This window comes from Tenrec ecaudatus, chromosome 8 (assembly GCF_050624435.1).
Source record: "Tenrec ecaudatus isolate mTenEca1 chromosome 8, mTenEca1.hap1, whole genome shotgun sequence".
Taxonomy (NCBI): Eukaryota; Metazoa; Chordata; class Mammalia; order Afrosoricida; family Tenrecidae; genus Tenrec; species Tenrec ecaudatus.
The window spans coordinates 4,088,157-4,103,435 of NC_134537.1; the positions used below are offsets into that span (position 1 = coordinate 4,088,157).

General features: G+C 50.7%; 1 protein-coding gene across 4 annotated transcripts in view; it reads right to left on the bottom strand.

Annotated features, from left to right (window-relative positions):
* WWTR1 (WW domain containing transcription regulator 1) overlaps positions 1–15,279 on the bottom strand; it is a 133,715-nt gene that overhangs the window by 14,689 nt on the left and 103,747 nt on the right. For all 4 annotated transcript variants that reach the window (XM_075555922.1, XM_075555921.1, XM_075555924.1 and 1 more), the window contains exon 4: positions 6,660–6,862. In XM_075555922.1, the coding sequence (XP_075412037.1) occupies positions 6,660–6,862 (203 nt within the window). The remainder of the gene's footprint in view (positions 1–6,659; positions 6,863–15,279) is intronic.

Sequence of the window (15,279 nt, forward strand, 5' to 3'; positions counted from 1 at the left end):
AGCCCTTGGGCAGGAAGGGCTGTGAGAGGGGCCAGCTGGCCAGTCCGACTTGGCAGTGGCTGTAGCCCGAACTGAAATCTGCGGGACCTGCCAGGAGAATTCTGCGGCCTCCCGCCCAAGCCCCATCCCAGTCGCCTCGGCAACCAGAGGCCAGGCTTAGTCAGCATTTCTGTCCAGGCGCTGTAGTCGTCCTGTCCACCAACCCCCAATTAAGGAAAGGGATGGAGGCAAAACAACAGAGCGGGATTTGTTTGGAAATCCCAGCAATGCTGCCTCTGGAGGAGGAGGAAAGAGCAGCAGAGGTTGCTTCAATGACAGCCTTTCAGGCTCAGGAGAAAGAGGGCCCTGGGTTAAAATGGGAGCCGGAGGCCCTGCAGCCTTCTGCTGAAAGGAGCGTCGCAAAGCCAAGCGCCTGTTCTCGCGTCAGGGTTCTTCTGTGACACGCACAAGCAGGGTGCAGAGCCCCTTTCTCAATTCTTAGCAGTTACTAAAATTTTCCATTTCCTTTGCTAGCGTTGCAGTCAGGCCCTGGAAGACACCAAGCAAGCGCTCTGTTGCATTTTAAGTGGGAACAGCGGCATAGTCTGGAGGACCGTGTGGGCCAGCATGGCTCCTCGTTCTAAAAGGATGTCCATTCCTGCTTCACACAGGACCCCGGGCAGCCCTGTCCCTTGAAGTCCACCACCACGTTGGGGTGGAGCCAGTCCCAGGCCCCAGTCCAAGTCAGAGCACAGTGTCCCTGACGGCTACACGGTCAGCATATAACCTCGCAGTGTATGCAGAGAGCAAGGAAGACGGAGCAGTCTGATCACACCCCCCCAATCTGTCCCAACAAACCCCAAACTGTACAACACTGCCCAATGCGAGTGAGTTCTGGGATGCTATGGTATCTGTAAGAGTTCCCAACAGAATGATTAAAACTTTAAAAACAAAGTCTACATGCAGCTTCAAACAAAAAGAATGGAAAAGGAGTTACAGACGCCTTCTGTAAGTCGTAGGAAAAGATTCTTCTCTTGTGTTTGAGTGTTGTCAACCTTTTCTATGATGAACGTATGCTCTGGGCATTGTTTGTGTTTTAGTTTGAAAAAAATGTAACACTGTTTATTTAATTTCAAAAACATTTCAGCATTCTAAATATACAAAAACCAAACCAAAACAAAACAAAAAACCAAAGCCCCAGAACACTGCAAAGCGGGTTTACGTCCAGATGGCTCCATCAAAACAGCGCTCATCGCTGACAATGAAGAGGTCGACAGTTTGCTCAAAAACTGGTCGAAACGTTCGCCCTCAAGTAAAGAAAAAAGAAGCAAACACTTCTCACGCCAGCTATGTCACTAAATACAGAAATAAGACAACCTGAAGCTAAATGGACGGCCCCCACAGTGTCAACAGGTCAGCTTCACCGCGCAAGCCCTGCCTTCCGGCCCCTCCTAAGGGCGCCTCACCCCACCCCCTGCCTCGATGTGTCCTGGCTACCTCCTTCTTTCTTTCATTTTGTGTCTTTACAAACATCGATATGTGCAGTGTGGAACGCGGGAGTCCCAGCCGATCACCACTTAGTGATCCCCACCTCACCACGGGGACAAACCAACAAACACGAGCATCAGTGCCTTGTCAGCTCCACAGCAGAGGGAACATACCGAGGGGCCCACAGGCACCTTTTCTTTTACGAATACATGGAAATATGTACAATTTTGATCCAGTTCCGGGGTGTTCCGGACCCCCTGACCACGTCACGTAGATCCTGGACAGGTTCTAGAGCACTATGATCATGACCCAACTGTGGAATTGAGCCTGAGGAGGGTACCGAGACGTGGCAATCCCAGGCACTCCCTACTCTAAGGTATTCACAAGGAGACAAAGAAACCGGTCTTTATTCATCTTCCTCCTCCTCCTCCTCCTCTTCCTCCTCATCTTCTTCATCTTCCTCTTCCACCTCTGTCTGGGTAACTTTGGTGGGACCCTTCGCACCATCAAACCTGGCCTTAGACTTAGAGTCTGCAACATCCTGGCAGGATATCCCATTCTGGCTACAGCCCCCCACCCCACCCCCACCACAGTACCGCAAGCCTGGGACACAAAGGAGTAAAGTCATCCAAGCCACACCCTCCCGGGCTATTGCTTGCCCACCCACCCAGGCATTGGGGGCTCAGGGGAGCCAGGGGAGCCCTTGGGTGCCTTTACCTTTTCATACTTCTCCTTCAGCTTTGCCACCTTGTGGATGTAAGGCTGCTTCTCACTGTCACTCAAGTAATCCCACATCTCACCCAGCTTTTTGGCCACATCGGCCGTGGAGATGCTAGGTTTGTAGATCTGATCTTGGGCGGAATTCAGAACAGAAGAGGAAGGATCCTGATGGCGGCCGTTTGGGAGTGGGGGCCCTTCTTCTAGCTGCCCTGAACTGGCCCATAGTCCTTCATTTCCCGGTCCTACCACACTTTGTCCGCCACCACCATCTCATCCACTTTGGATTTCTCCTTCCCAGACATGGTCTTCCACCGTTCAGACCACTTCTTGGGAAATTTGGCAAAATGGACAGGGATCTCTGGATTTTTCTTAGGTTCTTGTCTGCACGTCTGCACAAAGCAGGTGTCAGCAGACGTCTGGCCTTTTGGTTTCTTGGGGTCACCTTTCGCCATCCTGACTGATCATTTGGGCTCTGGGCAGCGCCCGCTCTGGGTTTTTGTGTCATGATTTCCCCTCCCCCCACCTTCTTTTTCCCAATTAAAAAAAACAAAACAGTAAAATTCACTTTGGGAAATTCACCTTTATGGTCCAGCTCTGCGTCTTGCTAGGTCACCAAGTTGTGACACAAGTAGCGCTGTGGAGACACAGAGCATGCCAGGCCCCCACATTCACTATGGCTTCCCCGCTGTCACCACCCCTCCCCCACCCCGGATGCTCCCTGGCCATCATGGACCAGTTTGCCACGCCTACACTCCTGCCTCTTCCGGAAGGCCACAGACGTGGGGCCCTGCAGCACGAAGCTTTCTTTGTCCATCTCCTTCCGCCTTAGAAAAATGTTTCCTTTTCTTCATCCAAGAAAAACTTTAATAAACTATATAGTGCAATTTTTAAAGAACATTTTCTTCATTCTCGCTTTTTAAAAATCATTCTATTGGAGGCTCTTACAGCTCTTGTCACATCTATCCATCCACTGTGTCAAGCACATGTGTACACAGGTTGCCATCATCAATTTCAAAACATTTTCTTTCTACTTGAGCCCTTGGTATCAGCTCATTTTCCCCCTCCCTCATGAACCCTTGATAATTTGTCTTTTTTTTTCATTTTATTTAAAAATTTTAAAAAACCTTACATGTCTCTCAAAACAAAAACCACCACCACAACACTAAATCCTCACTTCTTAAAAGACAAAAATAACGATGGAGGGGAAGCGGAGAACACACCAAAAGCCTCACCAAGCTCCAGCGGAATAGGCTATTGCTTTCTTTTCTAAGGCGGCTTTTTTAAGTGAACCCGAAATCATCTCAGGTCCTTTTGGAGAACTTAGCAGAAACACCACTCTCATTCTAATGAGTACTGGGGACTGTCTTCACGCAAGCCCCGTCTCTATAGTGCCTGTGATCGATGGCCACGAGACCGCAGATCCCACTTTGTGCCCGCCCTGCTCCCCGCCCTGCTCCCAGTACCACTGTGCTCAGAGAGCCTGTCACATGCCTGGCAATCCATGCATTTATCAGATGTCATTACTGGAACTCTCCTGCTAGGACGGCTCCCCCAAACAAGACAAAACACCCTGTCAGTCTAGGGATCGATTCTGACCTGTGATGACCTCATCAGTAATGTAGGTTTTCTTTGGCTACCGTTTTACAAAGCAGATCGCCAGGCCTTGCTTCTGCGGCACTGCCTTAGACCTCTGCGGGAGTTACGGCCAGACCCCATCATTAATGAGCCAACAGCCAGATTCTCTTTGGTTTGTTTGTCTTTTACGATTGCTGTACATACAAAATGCTGGCTGATATTTGAGAGGTGAGGAGTGGGCGAGGGCCCTGCCCCAGGAGTAGGAAGAAAAGGGCCCTGCACACACCCATTCCCAGGACATGTTCACATTCATTACTGACTGATCAAATTCGCCCAGCGGTCCAGGGTGGCCAACCTCCCCCCATTCTATGGAAAAAGCACGAGACAGTGTCTCCCGCCTGAGACTTCTCTTTAGGGTGGGTCTAGGCCTGCCTGAAGGGAAGCCACCCGGGATAGGCTGTGGAATGAGGTGCTCCAAAAGCCAAGGATAGCAGGCTGACTCCAACCTGTCCGCTGGCCAAGGACACAGGCCAGGCAGCCCTGATTCCCCAGGGCAGGGGTGAAAGAGGTACCCTTCACACCTCCCCCGGGCCATCATTCTCCCGTCCCTTCATGTTTCTCTCAGATGCTGCAGGGCAGTTAAGCAGATTAGATGTCACTTAGACTTCTGTTGCATCTCCTTGGCCTCGCCTGGTCTGGCCCAGACACACGGTGAGGCTGAGCACCACACCAGATGAACCCCACAAGGTGATGCGCATCACACACACACACACACACACACACACACACACACACACACACACTCACACACACACACACACACACACCCCGCCCCCTCAACAATCAGGTCTCTCGGCAGATGGGCAGAGAACTATACTTCTGCGTTGCTACTCCCCACCCCTTTCTGTGGGCAAGACAGAGGAGGGCAGGCACAAGAGACACACAGGGGTAGTTGGAAACAGAGAAAGAGATTTTGGGGTTTTTTTTTGGGGGGGGGTAAGAAGGGTTATAGCTTTATGTAAAAAATCAAATCCAACCCAAATCAAGGATGGCTCACTCTTGGGATTTATAAATGCCACTGCGACCCTGTGTGGTTTAGGCTACAGTGTCAAGGAGGAAAAAAGTATCCCACCTGGAATTCTCCAAAGACAGAGACTCGTGATATCGCTATTTCCTGCCCAGAGACATGATCTTACATTTCTGAAAACAGAAGAAACACCGGCCCGCGTGAAATAAGTACGCAAGTTCGGGCGTCGAGCCGCAGGCCCCGTGTAGCTGTGGGAGGCCCCGCTCGCAGCTCTCAACTCCAGAGGGACGCTGGGTGGCAGCGCGCACCATGTCTCATCTGGAGCAGGCGAGAGTCGGCACCGGCTTGGTGGCACTGAGCTTTGGAGTCATGTCTAAGGAACTATTCTTCACCGGCACTCTATCTGACATTACACGGGCCCTAGCGTTTCTGTGCAGAGAAATAATATGCTTCGTGTATGGAATCAGGAATGAAAAGCTGATCGCCGGCTCAGTCAGGACTGAAGCCGGAGCATGGGCGGGCGTGCGGCAGGCTTCCAGCTTCTCTCACCACGGTGCCACACAGGAGAGCCTGGGAACCTTCAGACGGGCTCAGCCACCAGCGACACGCCACCCCGCCACCCCACAGATGTAGCGCACCAGAAGGAACTTAAAAGAAAAATGTGTTTACAAGGAGGACACCCCTCGCTCGGAATACAGTTCTCTGGAACAGTCTGAATGCCCCATTTCCTTAAACTGGAGGAAAGGGGTGACCCATCCATCTCGAGCCGCGTGAGTCACAAAGCAACGTCTGAAAATGAGAAGGACAAACTGAAGCTCTCCTCCCCGAGACGCAGCCAGTGAGATTTATGACATCCGCAAACACGAGCTACGTGCGTTTCGCTGCGCGGACGAACGCGTTTCTGCTCTTCCGTACGCCCAGCCATGGGCGTGAGGGGGGACCCTGGGGGTTCTTTCCCTCCCAAACATGTTTCTGATGGGCCAGGCTCAGCCTGACACACGGTGGACACACCGCGGCCAAGGAATGAAGGGAGGGACGGCACAGAGTCCAGGGAGGTTTGCCGAGCTCACTGTCCACGCTCATGGTAGCACCATTTTCCTTCTCCCTTTACCCCTCCCCTCCGCCCCTCTCTCTATGCACCCTGGCAGAATGAGCTCTGTCTTTCCCCTGAGGAATGTCCCCTCCACCCTCTGCCTTCATCCAGGTGTGCTCTGCTACTGTTTGGACCCCAAGGACTCTGGCTACAGGGACTGCGACGGCTTCCAGAGCCGGGCCCTGAGAACCGGCAGCCCCCTCCCTGCCTCCTGGAACATTGCTTCTGGGAGAGTCTGAGCTGCCCTGGGCGGCCGATGCCATCCAGAGGATAGTTGAAGACCAGGCTCAGTCAGGACTGAAGCCCGGCGCATGGACAGGTGACTGTCCACTCGCCACACAGGAGGGCGGCCACCTGCGACCCTTCAGACCGCCCAACCCACCAGTTATATACCACCCCACCCCCAGCCCCCGAGAAGAGAAGACTAGCCACACTGAGCCCTGCCCAAATTCCTGCCCCACGCAATTGTGTAATTGAATTTTTTAAAAATGTTTTAAAGGCTATCGTTTTAAGCCACTTGGGTTTGGGAAATTTTGTTCAACAGCAATTGGTCAAAACGTGCCCCTTTCTCTCCACCCTTTTGGAATACCATCGGTGAAAGCCAAAACTAGCAGCCGCAAGCACAGAACTAGACCTTGCCCTCATCAATTCAGCTCTGAAGACCACGCAGACAGGTTTGTGGGGAACAAACTGGCTTTGAGGAAAAGGTTTACCCTGACTGCAAACACCGCCTCAGCCTGGACTCCCAGGACCGCCCCATACCGTGCAAGGCCTTACCTGCCTGATGAGCTCCTCTTGGCGCATCCGGATCCTCTCTCTCTCCATCTGAATTCTCTGAAGGCGCAGCTTCTGCTGCTGCTGCTGCTGCGTGGTCAGCGCATTGGGCATGGGCATGAGCCCTGCGGGTGGGTTCTGAGCAGGGTGGGTCGGCGGGTTCAGGTTACTGGCTGCCATTTGCTGCTGGTGTTGATGATTCATCACTAAAGGGAGGCAAGAACAGACAGATTAGCGGCCAGGCCTACTGTGTGCTGTGCTGACAAGGCCACTTGAACACCTGCACCCTGGGTCCTCGCAGGGCATGTCACAATCCACCAGTACTGATTCGGTCGGTCACGGCCACCTGCATGCGGTTGCTGGGGGCTCCGCTCCGGGCCTACTCTGGATGCTCCTCATTCCTGTTTTTGCACGCTGTCTAACATCCTAATTCCCACCCTTCCCTCTCTCCAGGGTCCACAGCAGACTGTCCACGATACACTGTGATGGAGAGATCTTCACTGGCTGTCCTACAGAACACCATGCTCAGGCCAGGCAGCTCCTCTGCTCTGTTGCTAGCACCGCACTACCTGGGGCGCCATTCGAAAGGCCAGATACACCATTGATTGGGCTACTTGAAAACCTACTTATTACCCATCTTTGCATGCAATGTACTAAAAGATCTATGATATGTCACTTCTGGATTTTCAGTGAAAATCTGTCACCATGCTAATCACGTTATCATGAACGGGCAACAGAATCAAATGCAGCAAAAGTTGAGCGAGGTCTTTTCTCAGAAAAGAAGCAAGTGTATAAACTAACGCCTTGTCACCGTGGGCCCCGCTATGTGTGCAAGTAAGTGGAAAGGCATGTCTGTCCTTATTATGAGATTTGGACAAATTTTAATGGTAGACTGCTTTAAAAATCACTCAACATATTTTAAAATGCACTCCACGGAGGGATGCGAACGGTGGCATCTACGGACCTGGCAGGGAGCCCTGGTGGTGTCGCGCTGACGTGCTGGGTTGCTAAGGGCAAGGCCAGCGGTTCAAACCCACCAGCCACTCAGTGGGAGAAAGAGGAAGCTTTCTACCCCCACAAAGAACTACCGTCTCAGATGCACAAAGGGGCAGTGCCAACCTCTCCTACGGAGCGGAACTCCCTCGATGGCAGGAAGTGAGTACATCTTGACCTGGTGGCTGCGGGCTAGTCGTTGTAGCCCATACATTAAAAAAAGCAGGCTGGGTGAAAACAGAACGAGATGTATAGCTTTTGGGATATGCATGTATATGTGAATAAACATGTGTGTGGCTATGTAAGAATATATAAAAACATAAATGTATATGTGTAAATGTCTATCCAAACATATAAACACTGAATAGTTTATAAAATATTGGTGAAAGAATTCAAAAGCAGCTACTTCTTCCACATGAAAAGATGTTAGAAATTCACCTCTTCAAAAGCAGAGGCTGCCCAGCTATCAGTTGGAAACAGCACCTGGGGTCTCAACGGCTTGCATTCAAACAAGCAGCCAGCTAAGTGAGGCATCAGCTAAGTCCATACGGAAGAAGCACACCAGCCTGTGTGATCCAAAGATGACGATGACACAATCCAAAGACAGTGAGGGGGAAAGTCTCAGAGCTTAACTTGTGAACACCCAGTTTGTTGGAGGCTATGGAGGCCAGGGGGAACCCAAAATCTATCTGCAGAGTGTCTGGTCCGATTGAGCCTCTAGCAGCTCCCCTCTAGACACAGGCGAGGGACTCAGACGGAGAGCTCATTGTAAACTCGATTCATGTGGATCGAACCTTGGTGCACTAGGCTACTCGGTCAGTTGATCTCTCTCTTGACCCAACCTGAATTTTCTCTGGTCGCAACTATTTCTTGCTGGTACCATGACAGAAAGAGGGAGTGCTCAGGAGATGATCTGACAAATGAATAAAACTCATCGGCTGGGTCTTAAGCTCTTAGTTCAAAAGCAGAAAAATAAATTTTTAGAAGTGCGAAGTAATGTATTTGATCGGTACCAGATTACCCCAATGGGCGTTTTGCTTCTCTAGCCTGTTAGTGCACTGCTGTGATCCCTAGCTGAAGCACTGTGGAGGGGGCTCAGGGTGATACATTCAAGTAAGACAAAATCCAGATATCCAAAAGGCTTCCTTCATAAAGCATGCCAGGTCAGAGGAGAGAGGCCTCACGGGAATCTAGTGATTATTTCAAAGTATAGGCATTTCTGAATCTTTCTGAAAACATATGGGCCTATTTTTCTTTAAAACTACAAGAAAAAAGATGTCCAGTTATGTCTACAAGAGAAAAGTGTAGGCTGATTATTCCCCAAACCAGAAATCCCCAGATTCGAACAGAGAGGCATGGAAGGTTCGAGTTATTGACTCTATGCTGGTTTTTAGACATACTTAGAGACATTAAGAAAAACCGGTGCAGGTCTTGTAAGCACATTGACATGATACACAGACTGGCTGATGCGCGAACTTCCTCTCTTTCTCCCTAGAGGCAGGCCTCTCTCTCTCTCTCTCTCTCTTTCACCTTCCTGTGGAGGAGACACACTCAGAAAGCTGGAGCAGCCACATGGAGACCTGCGCCAGCGCTGAGATGCTTCCACCGTCACTGGATCCACAAGACTTTGCACCCACCGGCCTGTGATCTTCCTGCATTCTTCATGCTTGCATGTGCTGTGTGAGTCCAAAGAGGATTTTGTGGACGAATATCGGACATATAGGCTAATATCGGACTTAGGGACTTGATGTGGACTGGGCCGAGGTGTTTTCTCAATACACCATTGCCCTGTGATATAAAGTTCTCTCTCTTACACATCTATGAGTGTCTCTGGATTTGATTCTCTATTCAACCTAGCCTGACACAGCTGGTTTTGTACCACTTGGTTTTAGTGTTGAACATTCGGATGCAGCCTCTCTGGTTAGCAGTAACTGTAGAGACTGAGAAAGAGTGGAGCTTGGCTGTGGCTTTGTTTCCAAAGTACAGCGCACACCAACAGAAGGGCGTGTCGGGTGCTCACTGCAGTACTGTCTAATGTAAGCATGGGCATGCTACCTGGGGCGATGTGTCTGCACCAAATGTCTCTGGAAGGAAGCACAAGGAAATGATATCGGGGGGGATGTGTGCCTCTGGAGAGGAAACTGGCTGCCTGGATGGGAGGAGATTTTCCTTTTCCTCTGCTACCCTTTGATGTTTCCCCACATGCATTTATTGCTTAAATAAAACATAAATGAAAGTATGAAAGCAAAAAACCCACAAACCAATGTGTTTGCTTTGGCCGTGCATGCGTCAAGCTCACCATTCTCTTGGTGAAGGGAGAGCGGTAACCCTCAAATCACTTGAGAAAGAACGAGTAAGGCAGAGACATCAAGCTCGTCAGAGCTGAGCCGGTGCGTATGCATTGCCCTTGTTGTGGAGATGGGGATGCTAATGGCCAGAGAAGGAGCCAATGAGGTCAAGGTCCTAACATATGTCAGAGGCCTAGTAAAAGGACGCCTTGACTCAATGCCCTCAATTCCATCTGTGGCGAAACCTCTGCTCCCCGAAGCTCTTTAATTCAAGTCATCAGCAAGTCTTCTCTGAGAAGGAAGGAAGCTCACGAGCTTCACTGCTGACTGAACTCCTAGCTGGCTACCACTCCTGAGCAGTTTAGTTTGTTCAGAGATTCTACAGAAGACTCTTGATCAAAAGGGGGGGGATGTAGGGCAGCATTTCAAATTCTCAATGGCTCCAGAACATCCCCTGACCCGATGAACCCCAGACACTATCCGCTCTAAGATAATTTCTAAACCTAATATCAGAAATGTCCCCTACGTCTTTTTAAAACCAAACAATAGCCTTGCTTGACCAGTGAAGAAGTTCCTCTGCCTTGAACATCATGCCCCTTCAAGATCTGTGTGCACATGGGGTCAAACTGACAGTGGCGGCTCAGAAGACCAGATGGGAACCTGATGATTCAGGCTGTGTGCTCATGCCTGGGGAGGTCCACTCAGCAGAGGAGTGTGAGGCTGGTTTCAGAGCTCGGAGAATAGAATCCACACAATTGTACGCGGAGAAATTGGAACCGCTGTATGTGTTTGCTCTGCGTATGCTCAAAAGAACATAAAATGATAAACTACTTTTAAAACACCAGAGCAAAACAAACAAACACTCCGTTTTAGTTACCCGCCGAGGGAAACAGTGAGGAGGTTGGGGCCAGCGGCAGGGTGGAGGCAGAGACACACAGAGAGGAGGCCTCAGAAAGGCAGGGGGAAGCACGACATCTAACCATGTAATGGACAGACTATTCCTTGAGCTAATCTTCCAGCACATTTTAGAGAAAGAACAACCATTCAACTTAAAAAATAAAAGAGGCAAGTGTCGGAAATGTAGTGTCCGAAGCCAAACCGGATTAAGGGCAGACTGCCATGAACATTCTCAAAAAGGCAAAACCTCTGGTTCTCAACCTCCGCCAGTCCGCACACAGAGGAATGACCCGAACAGAAGACTGCTCCCTCCAGACAGGGTGCGTCAGAACTAAAACAGGCGCCTCGAGTTTTGCTTTCCTTAGTTTTCCTTGCAAGAGTCGGCCTTTCAACCCACAGCGCCCATCTTTTCCTTTAGGATTGCTCTCATCTTCTTTTTATTTTTTAATGTTTTGGGGTGGGCTTTGTCTTCAAAGCACACAGGCCTATCACACCTTGCAGGTGAAAGACCAGACACTTGATTAGATGGGTCGTATTCAGTATCAAATAAAGCCCCGGGAAAAACCCACCCCGCACATGCGAGACCTGGTGGTCCTGTGGCTGTGTCTGTGGTGAACGGGGAGCCCCGGTGGGTGGCACGGTGAGAGATGTGTGTCGAACTGCTAGCTTCAAGGTCGGCCGTTCGAACCCATGACCGCTCTGCTGGGGAAAGAGGAGCCCTCTGTTCCCATCAAGATTGGCAGCCTGGAAGCTCCAGGGGCAGTTCCTTTCCAAGGCGTCATCCACTCTGTGACAGTGTGTGTGTGTGTGGGGGTGGGGGATCTGGGTCTGCCTGGCTCCTCTGCGGCCCTCCGGGAAGGAGTCAGCATGGGCGGGGGAGACGGCAGGGTGACTCGTGTTGGACTTGGCGTTCTGGTCCATGCTGCCAGGACAGCGCACACAGCACAGTCGCTGGTCACCGCAGGTGAGCACAGCCGGTCACTTCATCAAAGGTCCGGGAGGACCCTGGCTCAGCTCTGAGGCTGCTTGGGGCTGGCCAGGTGAAGGAGCAGACCTGGAAAAGGCGAAGGCTTCATTCCCGAACTTCTGCTTTCTGCCGCAGCACCCGGGGAAAATCGCGAGGGTGCACACAGAAAATTCTTCGGCAGTTGCCACCGGCCGGGGAGCTACTGGCAAGCCCAGAAGCCAGAGACATGGGAGCTGCCCGTGCACCTCCGGGAATGATGTAGAAATGTCTTTGTGGCCTCAGAGAGGTTTGGTGGCTTGCTTCCCTGGGTCTTAGGCTTGCTTTTCTCATTTTAAAAATAGGCTTTGGGGACACCACACACACACACACACACACACACACACGGAGACAACCAAACTGTAGGTTAGACTCGGATGGAGAACCGCGGTGTCAGGGAGCTGGCTCTGCACTGGTTGTAGAAAGAGCGCCCAGTGCTCCCATGGCCCCAATGGCTTAAAGAGACACAGGAACGACTTGACCCCCGAGAGACTAGAACTGAGTGTGTGACACAGCTCATTTTCAAGGCGATTTAGTCGTGGGGGATCTGGGGGTGGGGGTGGGGGTAAGAAAAGAAAGTATTCTGAAACGGATGGTGGCCCTGATTGACCAGACTTCTTGACAGGACTGAAGGACTGGTATGAGATGGGTTGTGTGCCGGTAAAACCGAAAGACAAAGAAACGACTTGGCCCTCTGCCCATCCTTCCCCGATGTCCAGGTGAGTCTGGGGAAATGGAGGACTACTGTCACTGGTCACGCTCTTCCCGCATGGGGCTCAGTCTCTGCTTTCTGTGTTAGCCAAGCTATCCTTGGTGATTTGGTCGGAACTGCGGAGTCACCACTGATTCCGTTTTTGCCAGTGGGAAGCCTCCCTGATGTTACATTTGCATCGGCCCATCCCAAACTGCCCTGTGCTTCAAGAATGACAACGACGATGGTTAACCAGGGTCATAGGGTACGGCAGCCGCCAGTTCCACAGTAAGAAGAGAAATACAGCAAATGGATCGACAAACAAATGTGGGACCAGAGCCCAATCTCCTAGGTGCAAGAATTCCACCCCCCACAAATGTATGTAGATCCCACGGGGGCTTCACAAAGTTCAGAGGCGTCCTCCGGAAGAGCGCAGTACACGAGGGGCCGGCACAAAGCCCTGGGCCTGCTTTGCCAGGGGATCAGAGGCACAGCGGAACTCAGGCTGAGAGTGGGCTCCCTAGGAGGGTGAGATGAAAGAAAACCTCATCTCTGCCCTCCCCAAAGCCCATCATCTCGATCTCCTTCCGGAAAGAACACCAGGCAAATCCCAAACACCAGGCGAATCCCAGCTGTCCTCAAAACCACCAGGACCCAGGATCACCCCAAGCAAGGAAAGCTTGTGAAACTGCCCCCGCCAAGGGACACCAAAGGAGGAACGATGACATTTAATCATCGGTGCCCCACAGGGGACCCCTAAAGAGAAAAGGGTATGAGGGTGGACATGAACACAATCTGTACAAAGTGGGGGTTGGAGTACCTAAGATACCACTATTGGATCATTCATTACACCACAGGTACCATGCCAATTAGCTTCTGTTAAAAATAGGAGAAACTGGGCGAGGAGGTCTACAGAGCATGGGAAGTCCTCACTCTGGTCCACATTTCTCCAAGTCTGTGCTGATGGATAAAATGTGTGGATGTGGGCAGCATGTGGTTTCACTGCGTGCCCGACGCACTTGGCACGCTGCCTTCAAGATTTACTATGCATTCATTTATAAAACTCATGGCCAGTCCGGTTCCGACTCAAAGCAACCCTATGGGCAGAGTAGAACTACCACTATAGGTTTCCAAGACTCTCATTCTACAGGAGTAGAAAGCCCTTTCTTTCTCCCGAGTGGTGGCTGGTAGTTTCGAACTGCTGCTCTTGAAGTTAGCAGCCCAATGGGTAACCACTACACCACTTGGGCTCCCTATGAATCAGTGTATAGAAGATTAGAAAAGATACAATATTCAAAAGTAAATACGCTCTAGCATGTGCCCAAGGGAGTAAATAAGTTATTAAGCTATACAACCACAACCCAACCAGTTGTTGCCAGAAGTATTGCAGGGCAAGTGTTCCTGACGCTCAAAGAGTAGCAATAATGCGTTAGATGGCACGGTTTCTCAGAGCCTGTAGTGTACTCATAGACAATGAGATTCTCCAGGAGGGGATGAAGGGTGTAGGAAACTTCTTAAGCTTGCAAGGCCAGTGTTCTCCTAAGTGGGAAGACTGGGGCAGGCTAGTCCCACTGAAACTTTCCCAGATGTCAGGGGCAGCACTGATGAAGCACCTACTATGTGCTAGGCTCTTTAATGTCCACTAAACAGTCGCTCAGGAGGCAGAGCCAGGTCAGCAAAACAGCAGCCAGTGGATGCTGAACAAAAGTGGCTTTGGGTGCCTCGAATTACCGACTGCTATTCAAGACACAAGTACAAAGAAAAACAGAGAAGCCAGGGTTATAAAACACTGCCGGAATACAGAAGACCTGCTGAAATCCTCCACAAGCAATGGCCGATTGAACAAGATCTCAGAGATGGTTTAATGCACCTGTTAGTTTTCACAGGTGAACAACATCTTGCTGGGGAGAGGTTTCATTGTATTCATTTAGATTAACAGGCGTCCTCAAACTACAGCCTGCCAAGGACATTTATCCAGCTCGCCAGTGTTTCTGCCCCATTTGTGTTTATTTACCTCAAAATAAGATATGTGCAGTGTGCATAGGAATTTGTTCATGGTTTTTTTAAAACTATAGTCCGACCCTCCAATGGATCTGAGGGCAGTGAACTGGCCCCCTGTTGAGGACCCCTGATTTAGAAGGTATAGAACCTTTTTTGTTTTTTTTTTTGTTTTTAAAACTTGCTTCTAGAATCTAGGATAGAATGATTTTGTTCTTGTTGGGTGACATGAAGTCCATTCAGACCCATAGCAACCCCACGTGCCATGGTAGAAATATCCCTTAGAGTTTTCTAGGTTATAAGCCTTAGGGAAACAGCTGCCTAGTCATTTCCAGGGCAGCATCACCGGTGGGTTTGAATTGTCAGCAAGAGAGCGCCAGGCCTCCTGATCTTGCCCCATTAGTTGCTCCAAATAACTCCCGTGACATCATCCTGGGGGACGAGGAAAGGGCTGAAATTGTTTTGACAACCTGAGTGCAATGTCTCAGAACAGGTGACTTGGCAACATCCAAATGTACCTGGGGTCACACACACTGGATTCAGGACCTGGGAAACTCCCCCATGGATGAGAGGCGCAGGTCAGCCTGAGACGGGGCTGCATCAAAGCCATCTCTAGGAGGCTACGCCACCAGTAGAGGAGACGTCAGGAGCAGCAGCAGCGCTGATACTGACGAGCCTTCCTGTGACCTCAGTCTCCCGCTGTCACAGAGAGTCTGCCTGCTCTGAAAGGGTTTCTCAGGAGGCAGGATTTTC